Source organism: Rhamphochromis longiceps, linkage group LG13 (assembly GCF_057381845.1).
Source record: "Rhamphochromis longiceps isolate RC_006_pf linkage group LG13, R_longiceps_female_GT1.1, whole genome shotgun sequence".
Classification (NCBI taxonomy): Eukaryota; Metazoa; Chordata; class Actinopteri; order Cichliformes; family Cichlidae; genus Rhamphochromis; species Rhamphochromis longiceps.
In genome coordinates, this window is record NC_140569.1 from 18,667,435 (window position 1) to 18,689,644 (window position 22,210).

The window sequence follows — 22,210 nt, forward strand, 5'->3', positions numbered from 1 at the left end:
ATCAAATGTCAGGCAGATGCTTCCTCTAAATGCCTGTGTCTTTTTCTGTCGGCTCTGTGATCTTGTCCTCATTTAAAAGTCAAAGAGAGAGGTCAAAGTATAGAGTACAGGTGAGCATTTGACAGTGAGAGTCTAGAGCAGCTCTGGCAAATAGTGACATAACCACGTAGTGCAGAAGGACCTGTTTCCCAGATTCTGAGAAAATGGATTTAAAAACATGTGGGAGAGCAGATGGAAAAGACTTTAAAAAGGTTTTTTGGACTCAGTATTAAATGGTCATATAAGGATTCTTACAACTTATTGGTTTTGACTCCTGGCTTCTCAGTTCAGTGGTCTCTAATGGTTCAAGTAAGGATTATCTCTCCTATTTCTGAGTGTGTGCGAGCCTTCATAAATAACTGCAGACAGAGTGTGCCGACCGAGATATACCATAAGAAGTTTGTGTGTGTCCTTAAACTTTCCAGTCTTGGTTCAACAGTGCTGTTTTCAGTCACAGGTGGCACAAACAGCTACTGAAAAATTTAATAATCTCCAAGCTCTGGATTAAGTCTCAGTAACTGCCACCTCAGGTTTGCTTGCACTGACTGTTTATTTTGGTTTCTTTCTAAAAAAAAAAAATAAATAAAAAAAAAAGGGAGAAGTTTGAATAAATCCCTCATCACCAGAACAAAACGGTCCACAATGAAAACTCACAACAATCGAGAAACTACAAGTAATTCTGTGAACAGTGCTGGGTATAACACGTGCTGAAGTAACACATTACTATGCACTATTCAATCAGTTTGCAGTTATAGTTATGTTTTTACTTGAAGTTTCTTCAGTTATCTGCATGATGAGCAGGCTGAAAGAAAGAAAAAATGCATTGCTTCCTTCACACTTACACTACAATCAGCAATAAGTTTCAATGCAGGGAGGAGAAAAATAGAGCAGTCTGTAGTAGGGATGAGTACCGGTATCCGGTGCCATCCTGACATAAACGGTAGTAAGCAGACCGAAACGTAGCGCATATTTCGGTGCTTTATTTCAGTGCTTTCTTTTTTCCTGAGACGTCATACACTTTGGATTCTAGCCAATCATTTTACATTTCCGAGGATAGTAGGCAGGTCCAGGTACGTACGTCCTTTTAGAGCAGAGCTACAGATTAAAAATGCCCAAGCCGAAGCGGTCAAAAGTCTGGCTGTACTTCACAGCAAAAGATGCAAACTCAGCAGCATGCAACAAGTGCTTTAAGCTGATACTGTGCAAAGCAGGTAACACCTCGAATCTGATGAAACACCTGGCGACGCATAGTGTTTTTTTAAAAGCCGAGAAATGCGCCGTGTTTGATAGCTTGCTGCAAGACCGAGCACATCTACTGCGGGTGTGGTGCCTGTTATCGGATCCCAAGAACCCGAAGAGTAGAGTCCTGGCCCCTAGCCCTGCCAGTGTAGCAGAAATGATGATGGATGATGATGGCAGCAGCAGCCGTTATTCTCTGGGTGAGTGGCTTAATGTTGTTCCTGTGTAATTTACGTTGAGTAAATTACATGCATTATTACATTAATGCATGTAAAGTGAACTAGCTAACACCGTTGTAGTTACATGCGGCTGTCTTCTTGTTTGATAGAGTGATACCATATATGCCCTATAGCTGCAGAAAAGGCTAACATTGTTATCTTTTTACAAAAAACAGCTAAACATGAGAGGTTTTAGGACAAAGATTGTGTTTTCCATTGTTTAAGCACCTTTTCCAACCAAAGGAGGTATGTTGTATCAACAGAAAAGGCTAACTTGGTTATCATTTTGCAAAAGAGACTGCTAAAAATAAAAACATAAGAGCTTTTTGGACAAAGTTTGTGTTCTCCAGTCTTTAAGCACCGGCACCGTTTCAAAAGTACCGGTTGGGCACCGTTATCAGATAAAACCTAAACGATACCCATCCCTAGTCTGTAGTGTTTGAGGAGTGTAGATGTGGACATTACTTTCATTTTTGTTATTAGAAAGAACAAGCAGTGTGATGGTAAAGTACAAACTGTGTCCAAGAAAGAAACAACTGAATTAAGGTCTTTACACATAAACACGTAAAATCCATCCATGTAAATATTTCATCTGTTAAAAACATTTTTCAGACTCACTTGTAATGCAGCCATTCACAGTAACCATGTAATTTTGCAGGGCAAATTTGCAGCATTAATATTTTTCGAACCAAGCTCGCTTTTTTTCCCCTTTAGACTTTTTCAGATCTGAAAAAACAGATCTGACCGATTAGGTAACAAGTAACTCAAAATGTGTGCCGGTGCTGAATAAAGTTAAATAATACTATTTTACCTCAAACACACAGCTAGGTCAACTAGCTACTGTGTTACTCTTAATAAAAATAACAAGTAATGTGTAAAACATTACTTTTTGAATATCAAACCCATCACTGGATATGAAACATTAAGTGATCCAGACTTAAGTCTGTAATTTCAGGAGCAAATGAAGACACTAAACACATATCAAGTATTGACAACAGCTAAAGTAACCAAAGAAATTGTGGTTGTAAAATTGTGAAAATGGTAACATGTTAATATCAATTTTTAGAAAACAGATAAAACATCTGAGGTATCAGTGCTTAATTGTGGTGCTGTGGGGAGGGTTTGTTTTGTTTTTAAACAGAGTTTAAATGTGTTTTGCAAGCCCTGAAAATTGTGTGATGTTATGAGTGATTTTGACTATGAGCAAAATTTTTGTTCCACCCCTATGTATGTTGAAGCCCTGGAACTCAGACAGTTTTCATTATATGAAGGTCAAATTTTGCATAGCTTCACTGAATAGACTACAGTTGTTGTCTGAGTAGATCCGCTGATTCTGAGGGGGTCAGGTGAGCAACACTCACCGATTTCCCATGAAATAAGATAATCTTCAGATAGTTATTGTATCTGAGCTAAATGATGGTCAGCAGGATTATACCCAATAAGATGATGATGATCCTTTGTTGGTTTTAATAGAAACAGGCAGACATGTGATGATCAAGAATCACAATGTGAACAAAAACACGGGCTTTCACGCACACTGCTCCTCTCTCTAATCCTATAAATAATAGAGCCAGCTAGATTCTAGGAAGAGAGAAAGCAGCCTCTCATACACGTAGTTTAGCCTAAAAGTTAAAGAAGAACTGAAGCGACAGATTGAGTGATCAGTGTAGCATGAAGAATTAAACATTAATTGCTCGATGTAACACACCATCTCCTGCCGCACATACACATACATAGACACATACACATTCAGGGTTGCATGATCTGATAATGACAGGTTAAAATTTAATAAAGCCAGCTTTTCTGTCAATGGGATGAAGAGAGGAAGAAAAAGAGACTAATTATGATTTATATGTCTGGGATTTTAAAGTAAGGCAAAGAGTACAATAACTTCAGGCAGTTCTAAGGAAGAGCATAAATAATGTGAAAGATACTAAAAGTAAAATAAAACTAATAAAAAATGTAAAAGGGCTCTAAAAGCAGAATAAAACATGCGTGCGTTAAAGTACCCTGTGTATTTTCTTGTAAACAAACAAACAAAAATAAATATACTTCATTCACTGTTAGTTTCTACAATAGATTATGCGTATCCTTATAATCCTGTACGTTAACATTCATGTTTACTTGTAAGCAAGCAAGCCTTTTTCCTGCCTCTGCTGAGTTTCTTGGCTTGTTATCACCACCTGTTGACACTGGGCAGACAATCATAGAAAAACTTCTCCATCGCTGTAGTAGAGGTCAAATACTCCAGATGGTTACCTTTTATAGGTACCATCAGTCAGACACAAGGACAGCATTTATGTTTGTAATCTGATTTAATCGCTGACCCAGTCAAAGTGAGAATTTTTCAACCTTCCGGGCCTTATGTCTTTCATTTTGCTGCAAAAAGTCTTAAAGCTGCTTAAATGCTCTTAAATGTAAAAAAAAAAAAACCAAAAAAAACTTTATTGTGTTGTGCTGCAAAATAAACCTATTGTCCTTATATGAGGACATACTTTTACATCCAACTAATCTCAAGTACGCATCCAAATCAAGAGCTCAGGTCTCAGGCGGATAATGAATTGATCTTTTGTTGAGTCAGTCACAAATCCTATTTCCTTTTCCTAGTCTTTTAGTTACTGGAATGTAGAAAATTGTGGTTACCATTCACACTCAATCCCGAACATGAATTTGTCTGAAATTGTGAAGCAGAGCCGCATGACAAATCAGGAGTTGATAGAAGCAGTGACATTTTCGAGAGCATTAATGGGCTGTTTACCAATATACAGGAGTCATCGATATTGTTGCCTTTAAATCAATCAAACAAAAGTTTACCATAGAAAGTTTTGTACTTATTAGTTTCACTGTGGAGGAGAAGTAACATGTTAGATTTCTTTTTTTTTTTACACTAAATTTACAGCTCAACTTCTGAAAACTTTGTGTGAAAAGATCGTGTACATTATCTAACTTTGTCTCAGATTTTCACCTTGGGTGTGACAAAAGCTTCACTTGGTCCTACACCAAAAGCTTTTATCTCCAGCATTGACAGCAGGGGTGAGGTACAGCCCGTCAGACTCTCTGCTTGTACCTGACAGCTTTATTGAAAATGTACAGAGGCTTCCCTGCAACACTGAGGCCCCATCAGCTGAGCAGCAGTAAAATTTCACAATATCTGTATATAAGCCTGTTATCCAACAGGAAGATAAAAAAATTTCTATTGGGGATATGAAGAAGGTGATAAAAAGAAGTAGGAGGAAGGGTGAGGCTGCTCAAGTATAAGAGTTCTACATCCATTGTTCATTCAAATCCCGTGACATGTGTCCAGCGTTTGTGCCAAGACTCAGCCGCCTGTTCTCAGCACATGTACATGTGCCTTTTTGCATCAATTTTTTTCAAGTGTTTACTTCCAGGACTCTGACTCACCACCAGCACCAAGATGTCCAGGGTGTGAAAGCAGCACAGCCAAACACCGGCAACAGTCCATTAGCAACTATTACCATAGAAAATCAACACAAACAAAGAACAACACTTCACACTGCTGGCCCAATTATCAGCTTCAGTCAAATTCCAGTAACTCTTAATTATATTCTTGCAAGGACAAAAAAGCAGTTACTGTCGCAACACGTCAGTAAAATAACCATAAAATATAAAAATTGGCAGACGACGAAAGAACATTGTGGCAGACAGATAGAGGGGTCAGAGACATAAGAAGAAAGATGAGTTCAGAAGCATGCAGAGTTACTGCACTTAACCTATTGATGAAGCTACAGATCTAGGCTAGATGTTCATTTGAATGAACTGTCAGTAGCAGAATTAACATAGCTGTGTGACTGATCTCATCCTTTCGGTTTATAGATTCAAAACTTAAAAACTATCGTATTTAGCTTCATAGTGAATAATATAAAACACTAAGAAAAATACTATGCAGACTTTATGTGCGTGTGTGTGTGTATGTGTCACAAGTGACAAGATAATGATTTTCCACAGATTTGGAATTGGTGCCGCAGTCTGTGCAGGCTTCCACATGAGCGCAAAGGCACACAGGAATGTTGGAGGGCAGATGTGACACTGACACTCAAGTATCTGGCAAAGACACACACACACGCACGCACATACACATTCTCACATGCATTTGTTTTTAACACTATTTATGTGGCAGGCAAAGGCACCAGCTGGTGAAATCCACTCAACACTCTATTCACTGAGGACATGTGACGGTGGAGGGAAGGAGAGGAGAAAGAGAGAGGGAGTGGGAAGAGAGGGAGAAGCAAGAAAGAGGCACAGGTGGAAACACTTATCTTCAGGGATGTGTGGTTAAGGCTTAAATACAAACAAAAAAGCAGGAAAGTTTTCACACACAGACACACACACACACACAGACACACACACACACACACACACATATAATCCCAGACACACATCCAGTCCTTCAGGTTTGTAGAACCCCATCTTCCCAGAATCCTGTGTGTCCAGCCTCCAGGCTCGAGTCTTACACTGTATTAAAGATGTAAATGGATTTATTAACAAGCATATCAAAATGCATCCTTCATATCAAATCCTCCTCAGCTTACTGAATACACAGCAGCTTATTCTGCTTGGTAATCAAAGCAGATTATGATGGATACACATGCAAATAGCTAGAAACTAATATTATGTGATCTAAAACTGCCCAGACGGTTTAAGGTTAAACAGTATATAATGCAGAATAACAGAACAGTTAAAGTGAGCTACAAAATCATTCGTATCCATGGAGATGAATGTTATTTCCTTATAGAGTAGTGACTGCATCCTACAGCCTGTTTATTTATACCCTCCCCTTTAATATGCTGTGAGGACTCTCAAGGGCTGCAAGGATGACTTAATGCAGAATGACAATCCACAGTGAAGTACAAGTTTGTGAGAGTCATTTGGGAAAGGGTCAATATGCACACGTATAGAAGCTTTAATCTATAATTGAAACGCAATTTCATTGTTCTTGACAATGACAATAAATAAATAAATACTAAATACTAAACGTTTACCTCAGATAAGCCAAAGCAAAGGAAAGCAGGAACCACAGCAACTCGAGCAAAACTTCAAATATCACACACTCTTGATTTAAGTAGGACTAGCCTGCAAATATTTTTATATGGTTTTATTATTATCCCTCTGTGGCATGAATTTTAGTGTAAAAGATATTTCACCCTATTTTTTGAGAGCTTGTGTGTCCCTGTTGATGTAACAGTCAACAAATTTGTACCCCTCACCTCTCCTTACCAGAAACTGGTTTATTGCCTCAGGGCAACAATGCACCAAAAGGTACCAAAATCTCACAGCTTTCTAAATAATCTCATTTAACAAACATGTAATTTTATATTTTAATATACTTGTGTTTCTTTGCCCTTCATAAAGTCCTCACCCAACTCCAGATGAACTGTCATCACGTACATACACACATTATTGCTCACGTATGTCTGACCCTCGACTGATCCCTGATCTCCTAACTGTTCTTCAAAGCTGATTCTGGGGTCTGCTCTTACTCACTGTCACTCTCATCACCTTCACTGTCCTCACCCTAACTGTCCAATCACATCGTTTTCTCAATGCATGATTTGAGTACTTACATATCAAACTACTACATCCTCTACTGCTTTGAGTGTTCTCAAAACATTAACACAGATGTTCTCCTGAGGACCCCAATCCAAGCTCAACTCACCTTATTCAAATGATCTCCTGGGTATTAAATGATGCAACTGCTTAATTACACGATGGTCATTTGGAATAAGTGTGTTGTAGCAGGGGAACACCTAAAACCTAACACGAGTTGTCCCAAGGACCAGAGTTTAGAAGCACTCCTTCAGCATTATTACCGGAAGAAAACTGGTCTAACTGCATAATGTTGCCCTGAGGAAACAAAATAATGTTGTATTAGTAATAAATGAAATCAAAATCTGAGTTTAACCAACCAAATGTGTTCCTTCATATATTCATGAACATATTTGGATATTATTTACAAGTTATTCCAATTTAAACATATATTAAAATGATATTAGTCTAAGCAATAACTGGTACTGGGTCCCATGTGGATTTGGTTCCTGAAAGGATTGCTTCACTCACAGGTCAAAGGTCAAGTGTTCTTCTACTACTCATTTTACTGAACAGTGATGCGTCTTGCATCATTAAATAATAAATAATACTATCCCATATATGATTTTAGATTTTAGTGTGCACACTGTGTTATTCACACAATCATAATCAACAGATTTGCTTTGTTCTTGCTAGTAAGATGTACTAACTTACATACTAACAGCTGTTCTCAGTGATGCTGGCATATAAGTACAGTTCCTACACACATGAAACTCACTGATCTGTGATTATAAGAAGCTGTCATCCACAAATATTTGCTAAAATAGAGCCCATCTGGAGATGGGAAAACACCAGATTGTTGTTTCAGGCCAATGATTACGGAGTACTTATTACTACTTCATACAATATTTTGTCCTCTCAAGTTGTGGTGTTGCTGACATCTGCAGGCAGAAAACTGCATAGCAACAGCACAGAGCAGCCATCAGCCCTCAGGGCAAACAGATGGACTGAGAAGGCAGGCACATGGGAGAAGAAACTTAAAAACTTCACAAACCCATACACACACAACTAAGTTTAATGAAGACCAGAGAGGAAGAGAGGCTATTAATGAAAGGGAAACACTTTAAGTAACTAATGATGCATGGCTCTTCCAGCTGGAAGAGAAATACCACGGTAGAGCACTTTAATTTGATCACTAATGAATATTCATTAAAAGCTGTTTTAAAGATAAGAAATATCGATAGTGAAATAATTATTCCTGTGTGCATGAGCAAATATTTGCTCGTGTGTCTGTAGGCATGTCAAGGCTGAGTTACCCCGACATAACTTAAATAGCTTCGATATCCCAGATCTGAGCCCCTTTTTTTTTAAATTATGTGAGAGGCACTTTCATTGAATTAAACCACATAAGGAAAGGCACTACATCAGCTTTGGAGCAAAGGCTGTCATAAAGATAACAACAAAACAAAATAAAAACTATTAAAGTATACTGAAATAATATTCTGATCGATGTACCACTGCACAAACATTTTTTTTAGCTATGATATTTTGACAATTATATATACACAATCATTAAAAATCGCCACAAATTAAATTTAGCACTAGAATAAACACATTATTTCATTAAGATGCTTGTACTTAACAGTGTTGACCAGTAGAGGGCAGACAGAGCTCAGTAAACTCACAGACATGATTGAGCATATCAAAGCTACTGCATGTCAAACACATTATATTATATATAATTATATCAAATAAAAATAATCATTACATTCCTTCTGTATTTCAGTTTTGGGGATGATAACAGACAAAAATGCAAACATTCAACGCTTCTTTTATCTAATCTCCACAAATAATATATCTAATCTGCACATATAACTAAAGACATTTTATAGCTTAGTCAGTTAATCATCTTGCCCTGTGAAAATACAGAAGCGGTGTAACTGAACCATTGCAAAGTCAGAGGTTAACTGCAGCTGAGATGTTTATCTACATCAACCTACAGCAAAGCACCAGCTTCTGATTTAGGAATTAGACTTTTGCTATGCTCCCTGCTCTGGACATCAGCTTAATCTGTAAATCTGCATCAGTTCAGTGATGGTAAAAGAGGTTGAAAGGTCATGAGAGGACATGCTGATGTGTCATATGAAAAAGAATAACATCATACAGGAATCAAAACGCCGCTACATTTGTCAAAAGCTAATCTTGGTTTTCGCTGTGGTTCAGATGAAACAGAAACAAAACAATAAATAATAGATAGAAGACACAACTCCCGTTCACTCTACCCTTGTCTATGATTACATAAACATACTCTCTTCCACTGGTCCAAGTGTTTATACCCTTTGGGAGCTCACATATTCCCTTAGATAAAGTCAGGAATGATGCTACTACTATAAGATGGAGAGGGTACTGACCCATGGGAGACAAGAGTGACAAATAAAGCAATGTAATAAAGCAAAAAATGGATTGCTGGGCCACAAAGGCCATAAATAAAGCCAAGAGAAGATCCTGTACCGTTTGCATTTGTTTTATTGCAAGACACCAACCAGTCAGTCATCAGTCAGTCAAGCCTAACAGTGCAAGAGGGGAGCCACATGCTGCTACCTGCACCTGCGTGAAGGTATTAAACATCACTGAGTGACAAAAGGTCTCTGATAAACTCTTGCGATTACTCCACCTTTGCCACATCTTGCTTCCCTCTTATTTTACATGTTACACCGTGTATTTCTTCTGAAGCCGACTCTATCTTTCTCTCTCTGTCACACCCAGCCTCTCGGCTGCTTGACTGCTGTTCTTCCCCCCTGTCTCTCCATGCCTGTGTGAAGGCAGGCAGCAGGTGTTTTGTGACTCGAAGATCAGAGAGCCTCAGAGAGATGGAGCCCCTGTGAGCCAGGCTGTATAGGAGGAGGAGGAGAGAAAGTCTACACTTTCATTTTCAGCCTGCCTTCTCACTGCTACAGGAGAGAGCTCTTATCCCTCCCCCAGACCAACATCACCGCCAGTACAATACAACTGCATGTCTTATCGATATCATGTGCTCCTAAAGGCTGAGTGAAGAGCCTTTTTTAGAGAGAACGGGAGCTTACTGCTAACATAGCAAATGAGGGGGAGAAGGGAGAGGGAGGGTTGGACGCAGGTAGAGCCTGTGAAAAAATTTGTAGTCACACTAAAATACAGGATGACTTTGATCTCATTAAATTTATCACTTTTGAGGTCACCCAATTTCACAGCACCCCACTCTCTGACCTAAAACTAGTTTCAGGGATGCTGACTCAGGACACTGCTTTACTGCTTTACTCACTCATTTTTTTGTTTCTTTTTTTTCTCCTTTTTTAACTATAGGTTTTTGAATTATAATAGATTAGTATCCACGCAGTCGCAGTAACGATTCCAGAGTTAATGGCAGGAACGCTCACTGAAGCACATCGTTTGTAAAAACCTGCTTCTTTTTTACTTTGCCTCTTTCTCTCTCATCTGCTCACTTTTTCCCAAAGCAGCAGCCAGAAGTGCTCAACTGTGCCTTTCTTGTTCATGTATTCTACATTTTAAAGCCAGGTGGGAGGCTTCCAGGTTATGAGTAAATAACAGAACCATAACATATACTTTGGCATAGAAGTATCTGACTGTCCTACTTTAAATACAGTTAGATCCAGAAGTTCTTTGACTCTGTGACCTTTTTTGTGTCACACACTTTCACCTTTGATCGATTTTGCAAAAATAATGCTGTTCATGATAACTGTTCAGGAAGTACAACAGTTTTGGAGTTGATTCAAAGTAAAACACTTGCAACTGGTAGCTGTTCAGTGGAACTCAAACTTAATATGGGGTTCAAAGAGATGTTGATGCAAGTGTAGGAGCCAATCATTGGTTGAAAAAAGTAAAAGTAAAGTTCAGAGAGAGAAAAGATTAGATTTCAAGATTAGGCTTAAAACTTTCCTTTTTGCTAAAGCATATACAGTGGGGCAAAAAAGTATTTAGTCAGCCACCGATTGTGCAAGTTCCCCCACTTAAAATGATGACAGAGGTCAGTAATTTGCTCCAGAGGTACACTTCAACTGTGAGAGACAGAATGTGAAAAAAAAAAAAATCCATGAATTCACATGGTAGGATTTGTAAAGAATTTATTCGTAAATTAGGGTGGAAAATAAGTATTTGGTCAATAACAAAAATACAACTCAATACTTTGTAACAAATGCTGCAAAACTGATGGATGGTGTTACACAGAGAGAATGGAAAATGACCCAAAGCATACTGAAAAACCAACCCCAGAGTTTCTGACGACCAAGAAATGGGAAATTCTTCAATGGACAAGACAGCCAGCTGATCTCCCCCCAACAGAGCATGCTGTTCAGATATTAAATATAAAACTTAAGTTTAAAAACAAACCTTATATTAAAGATTATGTTAATTTGCCCAGTTACTTTTGAGTCTGTGACCTAGCTGTACTTTTATGTTTGCTGTATGTTTTTAGGAAATCACTTTACTCATACAAATATTTAAAAAGTAATGCACGTCTGGAAATGCTTGCTTCGTATATCTATCCTAAACCCTATCTAAACTTTTCTATCCCACAAGCTGTGTTAATGACTGATCTGAGTTTTTAAACCATAACCAGTTTTGAAATATGGCTGCATTATGTACATATAGAGAAACTTAACAGATTTTCCTCTCTCAAACCTCCAATATGCATACATTACTTATATACACTCAGAAAAATTATGGTTCTTAAATGGTTCTTCAGATGGCTTCATGGTTCTTTAAAGAACCATCATACGTCAAAGAACCTTTTTATTTTGTGGATGGTTCTTCAGCTATTACAAATGGTTCTTTAAAGAACAAAAGGTTCTTCATCCTTAGCAATCTAAGTTTGATGGTGTAAATGGCATAAATATTTATTCACTATAATGAGGCTGTGAATTATACTGTGTGTTTTCTTTGTGTGCATGTGTGAAGGGAGAGGGCGGGTTACCTGGCAATTACCCTTTAAGAGAAGATGGTAGGAAACTGAATATTCAAATAAAAGTTAGAAATATTTGCTTAAAAATATACTGGTGGCAGGGGTGGGGGCCAAAGCCTAAAGACCCTAACCCCCCCCCCCCACACACACACACACACACACACACACACACACCCCTAACCCCACAAACACATTATGAATATGGTGAGTTAACAAACAGTAGACACAATACACACATTCAAGTACTGTACTTTAGTTTTAAATTTTAATAAAGCATTACTATTTTCTACTCCAAGGCATTACTTTTGAGATTATTATATATTTTTGAAAATACAGCATAATGATAATACTAGTTGTTGTAAACTTTACAAACCACCCAGCAGTATGTAAAGTCAAATTATAAGATACAAGTAAATAACAATTGCAGAACAGAATGTCAGTGTAATGAACACACTTCGTTTTGACAAAGCACAGCTTAGGTAAATGATCTGAGTAGTTGTTCATCACTGAGCAATTTGTTAATATGTGTTTCGAGCCAAATAAATGACAGGGAGAGAGAGTGACGTCAGAACACGTCATACTATAACCTCCCGGGAGCGAACGGAGGGGGTCAGTCGTTGGGATGCGCATGCGCAGACAGAGTGTGCGAGCGGCGGGCCTTGACCTTTCGGGGGAAAAAACTCACGGACGGTGACAGCGAAACGGATAACAGTCTTCAGTACCTGCTGGACTTTGAAGCTGTGGATTCTGGGACTGTTAGAAAAGGTAAAACATTTCCATTAAAACCTTATTACTGTTTTGTTTTTGTTACTCGTCATTGTAGCTTGCTGTTAATGTTGTGCTAACAGTAGCGATTAGCTAGATACGTTAGCCGTTGACGTCAGCGCAATTTAGTATCCGGTATACAGAAACTGTTTTCCTAACAAAACCACCGTTATAATTAAGTGAAGGTGCTCCCAGCTAATTTGAACCTTTGGCTTCTAAAATATGTGGTTCAATTGCGTGCTGCGTACATAACCTAATGTCAGCTAGACCGAAATTAAAATTTAATATATTGTTAAAGTCACTAAAATGGCGCCTGAAGCCTGTTGTGAGCTCTGTGTCTGCTCTAGAAACTCTGTAGATCTGAGCCGTACATTAAATACTCACATGAACCTGTACTTTGAATTCTGTATGAGCTGTATAAAATACAGCTATGCATAAGAGTTTTGAATGAATAATTAGATTAGATAACTCTTCATTGTCTAATCGAATTATATAGAAATGAATAGAAAGTGGTTCTTTAGACTGATGCCATAGAAGAACCTGTTTTGGTGCCACAAAGAACCTTTCAAACAATGGTTTCAAACATGAGAAGGTGTGTCTTTGACTGTTCCTGCATAACTTAGTTTCGGACTAGTTGACAAGTTATGCTCCGGTCATTTGATGTTTCCAAGATAATGTTCTTTTGTAATATAGTTAAATTTTTTTGTATATTTCATTTATCCACCATCATACATCATACATACAAGCTAAGAAGAGGTCGTTATACTAACAAGAGGTATCAACGCTGGGCCAAAGTTCAGCACATGGTTAAAGTTTGTAATCCAGCCAGGGTGTAAATATCACTCAGCAGCCAGAGCTGAAGCAGGTAGCATCAACACATAAATCTACTCTACCCGGCTTAAATCACAAGAGCACCTCTGACCAAAAAGCTGTAGATTTTTCTTGTTTGCACAAATTAATCCAGATTCACATTAACTGTGTTCACAGCTCCAACAAAATGAGGAAGAGGAGGGGCAGAAACACAATTAGATTGAATTACAATTGGATGGAAGTTGAGGACAAGGAGAAGGAAGCTTTGGATGAGGAGGAAGAGAAGCAGCAGGAGCATCTTTAGGGATCCCTATGATGTCATTGAGGTTTGTTTCATTAATATGGTCCTCTCACAAAGAACGATGACATGTTTTAGTTCACGTACTTCCTGTATTAAATAGTGATATGCAAAATGTTGTGAAAAACCATGGAGCAGGTACGTATAGTGCATCTGCAGGTAAATGAACATCAAATCTCTAAGACAGACTGGAATCTGTATATTTATCACCCTTATGATAAAAACCCATGTCAGCCATTGGTTTATGGACTTTGTATTTTGAAGCCTCAACATTTGCATTATTGCTGTTGCTATGTTGGGACCATATTAGGATGAGGGATCAGAATCTGGAGTCATGCACACTATTATTTCATTTGGTGTGTATCCATAAGATTCGTACAGCAGATCCAAGTTGTGCCTTGAAAACAGGAAAGTCGTCTGCATAGAGGAGAACTGTAATAGCAGGCTTGTACAAAGTGAGGCTTTGTGCTCACATTTGCTGCAAACACTCATTTTACCCTGTTTTGATGCAGATTTCACTTGAAATCAGGCAAGAACTGGACTTATTTTTTACAATGTGTTCTTGTGAATTGATTGTGTATAGCATTTGTTTGATTGATTTGACTTTCTGCAAGACAACAGTCGTCCACTGGCCAAAACAATTTTCCAAATACCTTCACGTGATCAAGCCTGGATTTAGAAAAGAATAGCAAAAAAAATCTGCACCTCCTGCTTCAGATGCAATTTGTGTTTGTGTGTTCAGAGGCAGCGGCGAGAGGGGAGACCTCGGGTCATCCAGCTGGAGAGCCTGACCAGGAGGAGTCGAACATTAACTCAGCTCTTCCAGGGCACCCTGCAGACTCGGCTGTTGGCATCGACGAGGGATGACGTGAACGCCAAACTGGAGTCCATCACAGGTCAACTGCAGGTATGCGAGTCAGGCCTTCTGAGGAGGGTTTCACTTTTCTCTCTTCTTTATAATTGACTCTTTTCTCTCTCTTTCAGCTCCTTGTCTCAGAGTGGGAGGGATTTGAAGCACAAAGGGAGGAACTTGTCATTTGGTTGGCTGATATGGATGTCCGCCTGAGTGAGGTTGACCAGCTGACAGGAAACACCAGTGAAAAACTGAAACAACTGCAGGTGTGGGCTTGTTTTGATATGACATATATTTGATATGAAACATACGTCAGAGACATTGTCCTAAACTGGACTAACAAAGGACCATGAGTACAACATGAAAAGTACATTACATAGCGTAAGGCTGAAGTTCATTGATCATTTTAATCATAAACTTGTTGTTGAAATGTTTTTACTGAACATGCAAATATCTGCTGATGAAAATGTGTTGATGGTCTGTTATGAAGCTATTGCTATTTCTAATGTGTTTTATCACTTTCTGATGTTTTATTAATTAAACAATACATGTATTATTTGTTGTGTTATCTGTAGATATAGTATTTATATATATATTTATTTATAGTATAGCCAATATATTTAATTATTACTGTTTAAAACACTAATATGTGACATGTATTAGTAGTGATGTTGTGCTGAGGGTTAAAATGCCTTTTTGTCTTTTGGTAACTACAAAATGACAATAAACCATTAATATATGTCTATGCTGTGCTCGTATTTATTTTACCCTACTCAAATTCAATTTATGATGCATTTTATTTTGAAAGATTTAAAATGGTTTTTTTAAAAACCACTCAAAAAAGGTTCTTTAAAATGGTTCTTTTAAAGAACCATTTGAAGGACCTTTTTAAAAATGGTTCTTTAAAGAACCATTTTTAAAAAGGTTCTTTGAAAAACCATTAAAGGTGCCCCAAAGAACCATTTCTTGATGGTTCTTTGGGGCACCTTTAAAGGTTCTTCAATGAACCACTGAAAGAAATGGTTCTTCAAAGAACCATTGTTTGAAAGGTTCTTTGTGGCACCAAAAAAGGTTCTTCTATGGCATCAGTCTAAAGAACCACTTTTGGTTCCAGTTGGCACCTTTATTTTTCTGAGTGTATGTATATAAAAAAATAAGTGCAAAACACAGAATGTTAGCATATTATTAGGATTATCACACCAGAGGAGACATCGCATGGTGGGGTGAAGATGTAAACAAAGAGACTCTGGTGCAACGATTTATTGTAACATTAGCATTACAGCGCAAAAGCAGAAGGCCTAAATGAGTCTGTATTTGATGCAGCGAGCAAAGGTTGTCTCTGCTTCCATGAGAGCTGGATTGAGATTGTAAAAATTGATATCTGTTAACACTATACTAATATACATCAGCCAGAGGAGTAAAAATGACTGACATTGTTTGGAATTATTTTTAGTTGCACTTCTGTTTTGCTCCTGTTTAGCTGTTTAACACTAACAACTACAGTAGCTTGTTTTACTGTATTTTGCGTCTGCAAATTTGAAATACCAAAACATACAAAAGAAAAAAACTTAGAGCTGTAGCATCATTAATCAGACAATGTAACTAACTAACTAACACTAACTAACACAGTAGGTTTATAGCACGTGAAAAAAGTTTTGAACTACAATTAAATTATTTAGAAAAAAATGCTGAAATGTCTCTGTGAATTTGGAAAACTAACATAAAACATAAATATAGAGGAAATGTCCTTAGTTTTAGTATTTGTTAGTCTGGTACAATTTGTTATTACAACTTTGCTGATGAGTATTTAGTGGACGTGTTTATTGAGACTCTGGATGTCTGCAAGACTGAGTTAACTGCTCTCAAATAGCTCTCTGTTTTTATTGTAATACATACTTTATACTGGTTTTCAAAACTAAGAATCGTTAACTTTTTTTAAAACCAAACTTCATTACACACAAAGTGAGTTGCAAAAACTCAACACAAAATTTTACATTTTTCACATCCAACTTGTCATTTAATCTAATGTGTGTATATATATATATACCGCATGTAGCATGATTTTTTTTTGGGGGGGGGGGATTCCTCCACAAATAATTGTGAAAAATGAAGTCAACATTAAGCAATGATGAGCTGATCCTGATGTTTTAAGAAATTCTGGGTTCATCCTAATTTCCATGAGGAGACAGCAGGAAGACAAATTTCATGGTTAGATCCAGGAGCTGAAGCTGTATCACGGATGCTTTCGTAGCTATTTCAGGATGTCAGTGGGTATTTTGAGCTGCTGTTGGCAGATTTGGGACCACATATGAGGAGGCAGAGATATTATTTCAGAGAACTGATTGACTCTAGCTGGGTGTCAGAGATAAAACAGTATTATTTTACTCTTTGTGCATTGAGTACTGATGTGCATTTTGAGTTCTGAGTCACTTGTTGCCAACTGCAGCAGTCTGATTGGTCAGATCATGTTGTTTGGGAAAAAAAAAAATGGAAAAATTGTGCTTGGTCTATAAAATAAATGTTGCAAATTTGTCCAGCAAAATTACATGGACGGTATGAACGGCTGCATTAAGAATAGCAAACCCACACTGAAAACTAACTGAAACTAAACGTAGTTAAAACCATAGGCAGGATAAAGACATAATGTCACAGTTTTAGGCTCCATAATTTTAAAATCTACAGCATCAGCAAGGATGATGTGAATGAGTTACAAAACAAATTCACCCCACTCAAAGCTGTTATGATGGAAGGAAACTATCCATAGAGGCCTAAAAAAAAAGATTTGTCACGCTGTTAATTTGGGCATTTTAGCACTGGAGCCTATGAGGACTGACTCTCTTTTGGAGCCAGCATCAAGTGGAACCTAGAAGAAGTGTAGTTTTTCCACTCCAGTGTTGGCTTCATTTTTCACCTCCAACCCTTTGGTTGTGACCCTCAGTTGAATGTATCTAAAATTAGCTGGAGATTACTAATTCAGGTACAAAATAAGAACTGCTACACCCAATGTCCCGGCGGAGTAAAAACCTTTAAACTTCTTTTATTTTATTTTATTTATTTATTTTTTTTAACTTTAAACTTCTAAGTGAGCGCAGTGAAATCAAAATAGCTCCCTGTGTGGATTATGCTGATGTGGACACACACATCTGTAGTTTTCTGGTATAAGCCTGAGCCCCTTTTTGCCACAGACCTACTCTACCCACTCTGCCATTCTGGTGCCTAGGTTTCTCATTTGTGAGTTTCCTCTTCATTGCCTGCCTCTGTTCCCCTCATGGCTTCTCGAGAGCCATTAACCAAGAGGCTCAGTCTGGTGTGTCTGATGAGGACAGCTGCTGGGTTAAACAACCCATCTGTATCTAAATGATATAATCAGTTCTAATAGAACAGGGACAGATCAGTCCCATAGCTGTCAGCCAACAGGAGGACAAGAGGTCACCTTCAGCACAATTTAGGCACAGTCCACCTGATTGGGAATCCACAAAGAGACGTTGCCTGAAGCTGTGAAACTGTCTATTTGTGCAAGTACTGCGTGTGTGTGTTTGTCTCAACGTGTGTGTGCTCGTATGAGCTATGCATAAAGTGGGAAGAGTGTCATTTGTCTTTCAGCAAGCTTACAGAAACTTTTTACCCATGTTCGGTGCAGCAGGGCAGCCACAAATTCTGCTCAGAAAATGAAGAACTGGATGTGGGTTATTGATGAGAAAGTATTTGTGCCCTGCACCTCAAGGGGATTATTCATCAAAAAGTGTCAGTCGAAAGGTTATACAGGCATAAGAGCATGGTAAAGCCGCATCTAAGCAGGGTTGTTAGAGTGACTGCCCCGAGACAGACAGAGAATACATTGATCCCAAAACAGCCATATATCCTGGCAGAGTCTCCTTAAGCAAGGCCCAAACCTACACCTTCCCACTCACTGACAAAAAACAGCACCTAAAAAAAAAAAAATGAGCAGAAAATGTCAAATACCTCCCACTCTCTAATTTCTTACCCTTTTTTTCTCTCCAACTTGACAGTTCTTCCTTTTGAGCTCATGTTACATGTTTCATGAGCCTTATTTGATCCTCACCGAGAGCACTAATAGCAGCTTTGATCATGACAAGTGCAGCACTTATGCTACACTACTATAATCACCAACTCTCCCTAATGTAATCCCTCACTTCTCTTGACACCATCTACACTTTCTTAAGGAGGCTCTCTTAGTCTGCCTATCCAGCAGGGCTGCTGCTGAACTATCCACCCCCCCTCTCAACTCAATTTTCAGAGCTTGCTCTCACGTTCTTGCTGGGCTACTTGAGTGCTTCCACTCTGCTATTTCTGCTGAATGAGTGTGAGTGCAGAAGATCCCGCTCTATATAATGGTGTGGTGGATCACAGCATCTAAAACAGAAAAGAATGAGGTTATGGAAAATGTTTTTTTCCTTTGCTTATCCATCTCTTTCTGTGTCTCTAGTTCTCTGCCATGTGAGCACAGATCTAGAGGTGAATCAGGGTGAAATGCATCCCACTTACAACAACACAGTGATGAAAGACTAGACACTCAGCAGACTCTGGCGCATTTAGACAAAGCTGACAATGTAAACACAAATGCGCACTACACAAACATCTTTCAGGCAAAAAAGAAAAAAAATATGTTAGAGTTGGATTGATTCCTGGAGGGCGCCGAACGTGTCGCCTGAAAGTCTTCCCCTAACAAGCAGCTCATCTATCCTCCATCGCTGTAAACACAACTGTTATGTAAGACACAGAGGACAGCGAGTATGTGCGCGTGTGGAGGAGTGTATGCTAATGTTAGTACTCGCGTACAGTATGTGTGCTCATACGACTTGCTTTTTTATGTAATGAATGGTAACTCCAAAGAAGGAGCCCGAACTGGTTGAATTCACACCATCAACCGACAGCTCCTGGGAAATCAGTGGGTGGATGGGTTTGGATCGGTGACAGTAGGCGAAGGATTGCAGACAGATTGGATTGGGTTCACTCGCGATCACACTTTAATACTCTTATTCACTCTGTGTCTCTCTGAGGAATTATTTTTCTTCATGTCTTCAAAGAAACTGCACCTGGTCTGAGTGGTTAACTTTTTTTTTTTTTCCAACAGTTACCATCTCTTTGGACCTGAGCTTAAAAAAATCATTATCAGTACGTACTGGGGAGATGGGGATAGATAGTGTCAGTGTGCTTTTGCAACAGGTTTAGCAATGAAAAATGCCACGATCAAATATTTTAATAATCACAGTGCCGCTCGCTTATAAGAAGGGAAGAAGGCGCTTTGAGAATAGATGGTGGTGCACCTGGAAATGTGGGAAAAAACTGATAATATCCATTATTAGTAAATAATTGTAAATTTACAGTTAATTAAACTTCATGAAAGTGTTATTTGATTGTTAGTGATAATTAAAAATGTAATAATAATGTGACGTATCACAGCTGATAAGGGGGATAACAAACTGGCTCACATAACATTTTACTACATTGTATTTGTTCATGTCTACCAGATGTTACTGGTGTTTGGTACTAAAGGCTTCACTAGTGATCAGTTAAACTTTTTATCCAGAGTCCTGCATTTGAGACCTTTCCAATTCCTGACAGACTGATCTGGAAAGCCAGTGTACTCAGTGGACTCTATCCCGTTCAGCGTGCTTTTACCAGACAAAGAGCCTTGCTCGGAAAACAAAATCAGGTGTGACGCCAGCTCTCCAGTTAAAAGGATGTATTACTTCAGCAAATGGAGGTGAAGGATATTTTTACATCCTGTGTGTTCACCATTAAAATCAGCTGCAAAATCTCCATCGTCTTCCCCTCAGTCTATCGTAGCACAACCAGGGCTCAAAATCAGCCTGTGGCCCCTCCACTGACACCCTCTGCTGAGCCTCCAAATCCAGTTCCATAACTGCTTATTTATTTATTGTGGGGCAGAGCATTAAGGTGGGTTCATGTAAAAGCAAACGGAAAACTTTCTTATGCTAATTTTGTTAAGTTTAAAAGTGTGTTTGACAAGTCTTGATGCATGCTCAATCATCTAGGTAAGGAAATCCCACAAAGTTGATTCTGTTCATCTGGACTCAGCATTTTCAGTCCGAGAAATGTTTTAAACCATAGGCCAGTGGCCACTCTTTCAATGATGGGGATGTACATATCCTTGGTAGGGAGCAAAGCTGGTTTGAGTGGGGAGTCAAGGAGGCCATTTATGTGAAAAGGGAAAGACCATCTTTGAATCAAGGAGAGAGACAGAGTACATCTTTTACCATTTTAGAATGCTGTCATTGCAGCCATTCCCCGGCTCTCTGTGAATGGTCATGACCATTGATCATTAGTATTTGATCAGTGGTTGTTGATCAATGCTCATGGCAATTTGCATATTAATGATCAAGAAACTGACATCACAGCCCATTGTTCACCAGTGGTGCTGGTTTTGGTCATTATGCAAATATACTCTATATAAGGGTGAGAAAACTTGCAGTCAGCTGAGGCTGAAGGAGTCACTTGGATGAGTGATGAAATGTTTCTCCCACTGAAAACGCTACGTCCAGATGAACAGAATCAACTTTTTGGGATGTGTTTGACAAGGGAACAAAGATTGTTTTGGTGGCCATCATTAGTTAAAAGGCTTTCGCACAGTACAGAATGCACAAGGTGTCCTCCGGCATCAGTAACAAGGGATTCTGAGTCATAACAATAATGAGGCTGGTCTCACTCCAAGCCTTTCAGTTATGGCATGTTTCAACACGCAGGGTCACGGCAATGAGCAAGGATTTATTAACACAGACCAGGACACTGTCTTAAACCTTTCCAAGTAGTGCTGAGGCTTAAACATCGAACACCAAACACTGAGTGAAAGGGAAAGTAAACACAGACTGAAGAAGAACATGAACAGTGGTTTCCAGGTTCACAGTGTTGCGATCTACACCACCACACTTATCAAACAAGTGTCATTCAATAGCAGTTTCGACTTTTTAATAGCCGTCCAATTTATGTTGATGCAATACATGCACACCATAGTTATTAACCATACAATGTTCTATAAACATCTGCTGCAACATTACATACCATACAGATACAATTTATGGATGGTATATTAAACAATACGGAAACATGAATCATTATTCATATTGTATCGTCGCGCAGTGTCACCTTACAGAGAGAAAGTTTGGGGGGATTTCTTTGTGTTTGAAAGATATGAAAGTTATATTAACGGGTAATCTGAATTGATGAGTGTGTGGCTGCCTGTCATTCTGTCAGCCCTGTGTATCCATTATCCATCATGTACCCTCGCACTCACCTCATGACAAGCAGGGATAGGCTCCAGAGAATGAGATTAATGTTTGTTAACAGTAAACAAACTATCAAAATTACCATTAATTATTGCTGGTTGTTAGTACATTTGACAATAAATCTAATAATTAGATCAAATTTAGAAGAAATGTTTGATTACTCCTTTTATGTCCTGCTTTGGGATTTAAGTTTTAGACACTTGACCAGCACATTCCTATAAA

General features: G+C 38.5%; 2 protein-coding genes across 4 annotated transcripts in view; one reads left to right on the forward strand and one right to left on the reverse strand.

Moving 5' to 3' along the window:
• Nucleotides 1-22,210, reverse strand: part of LOC146655668 (A-type potassium channel modulatory protein KCNIP2) — a 125,905-nt gene that overhangs the window by 55,916 nt on the left and 47,779 nt on the right. The gene's annotated exons all lie outside the window — the stretch shown is intronic.
• LOC146655669 (uncharacterized) lies at nucleotides 12,367-15,432 on the forward strand. Of its 2 annotated transcripts, XM_085428400.1 has the most exons (4): nucleotides 12,367-12,759; nucleotides 13,747-13,895; nucleotides 14,610-14,774; nucleotides 14,852-15,431. In XM_085428400.1, the coding sequence occupies exons 2-4, from the start codon at nucleotides 13,839-13,841 to the stop codon at nucleotides 15,017-15,019; spliced, it is 390 nt and encodes a 129-aa protein (XP_085284526.1). In that variant the 5' UTR covers nucleotides 12,367-12,759; nucleotides 13,747-13,838; the 3' UTR covers nucleotides 15,020-15,431. The 2 variants fall into 2 exon arrangements, with proteins under 2 accessions (XP_085284526.1, XP_085284527.1); XM_085428401.1 differs by lacking the exon at nucleotides 12,367-12,759 and having other exon boundaries at nucleotides 13,476-13,895; nucleotides 14,852-15,432.

Coding starts and splice junctions, on each gene's coding strand:
- LOC146655669 (XM_085428400.1), top strand. CDS start 13,839: ATGAGGAGGAAGAGAAGCAGCAGGAGCATCTTTAGGGATCCCTATGAT. Junction 13,896..14,609: donor ATCCCTATGATGTCATTGAG/GTTTGTTTCATT, acceptor TTGTGTGTTCAG/AGGCAGCGGCGAGAGGGGAG. Junction 14,775..14,851: donor CCATCACAGGTCAACTGCAG/GTATGCGAGTCA, acceptor TCTCTCTTTCAG/CTCCTTGTCTCAGAGTGGGA.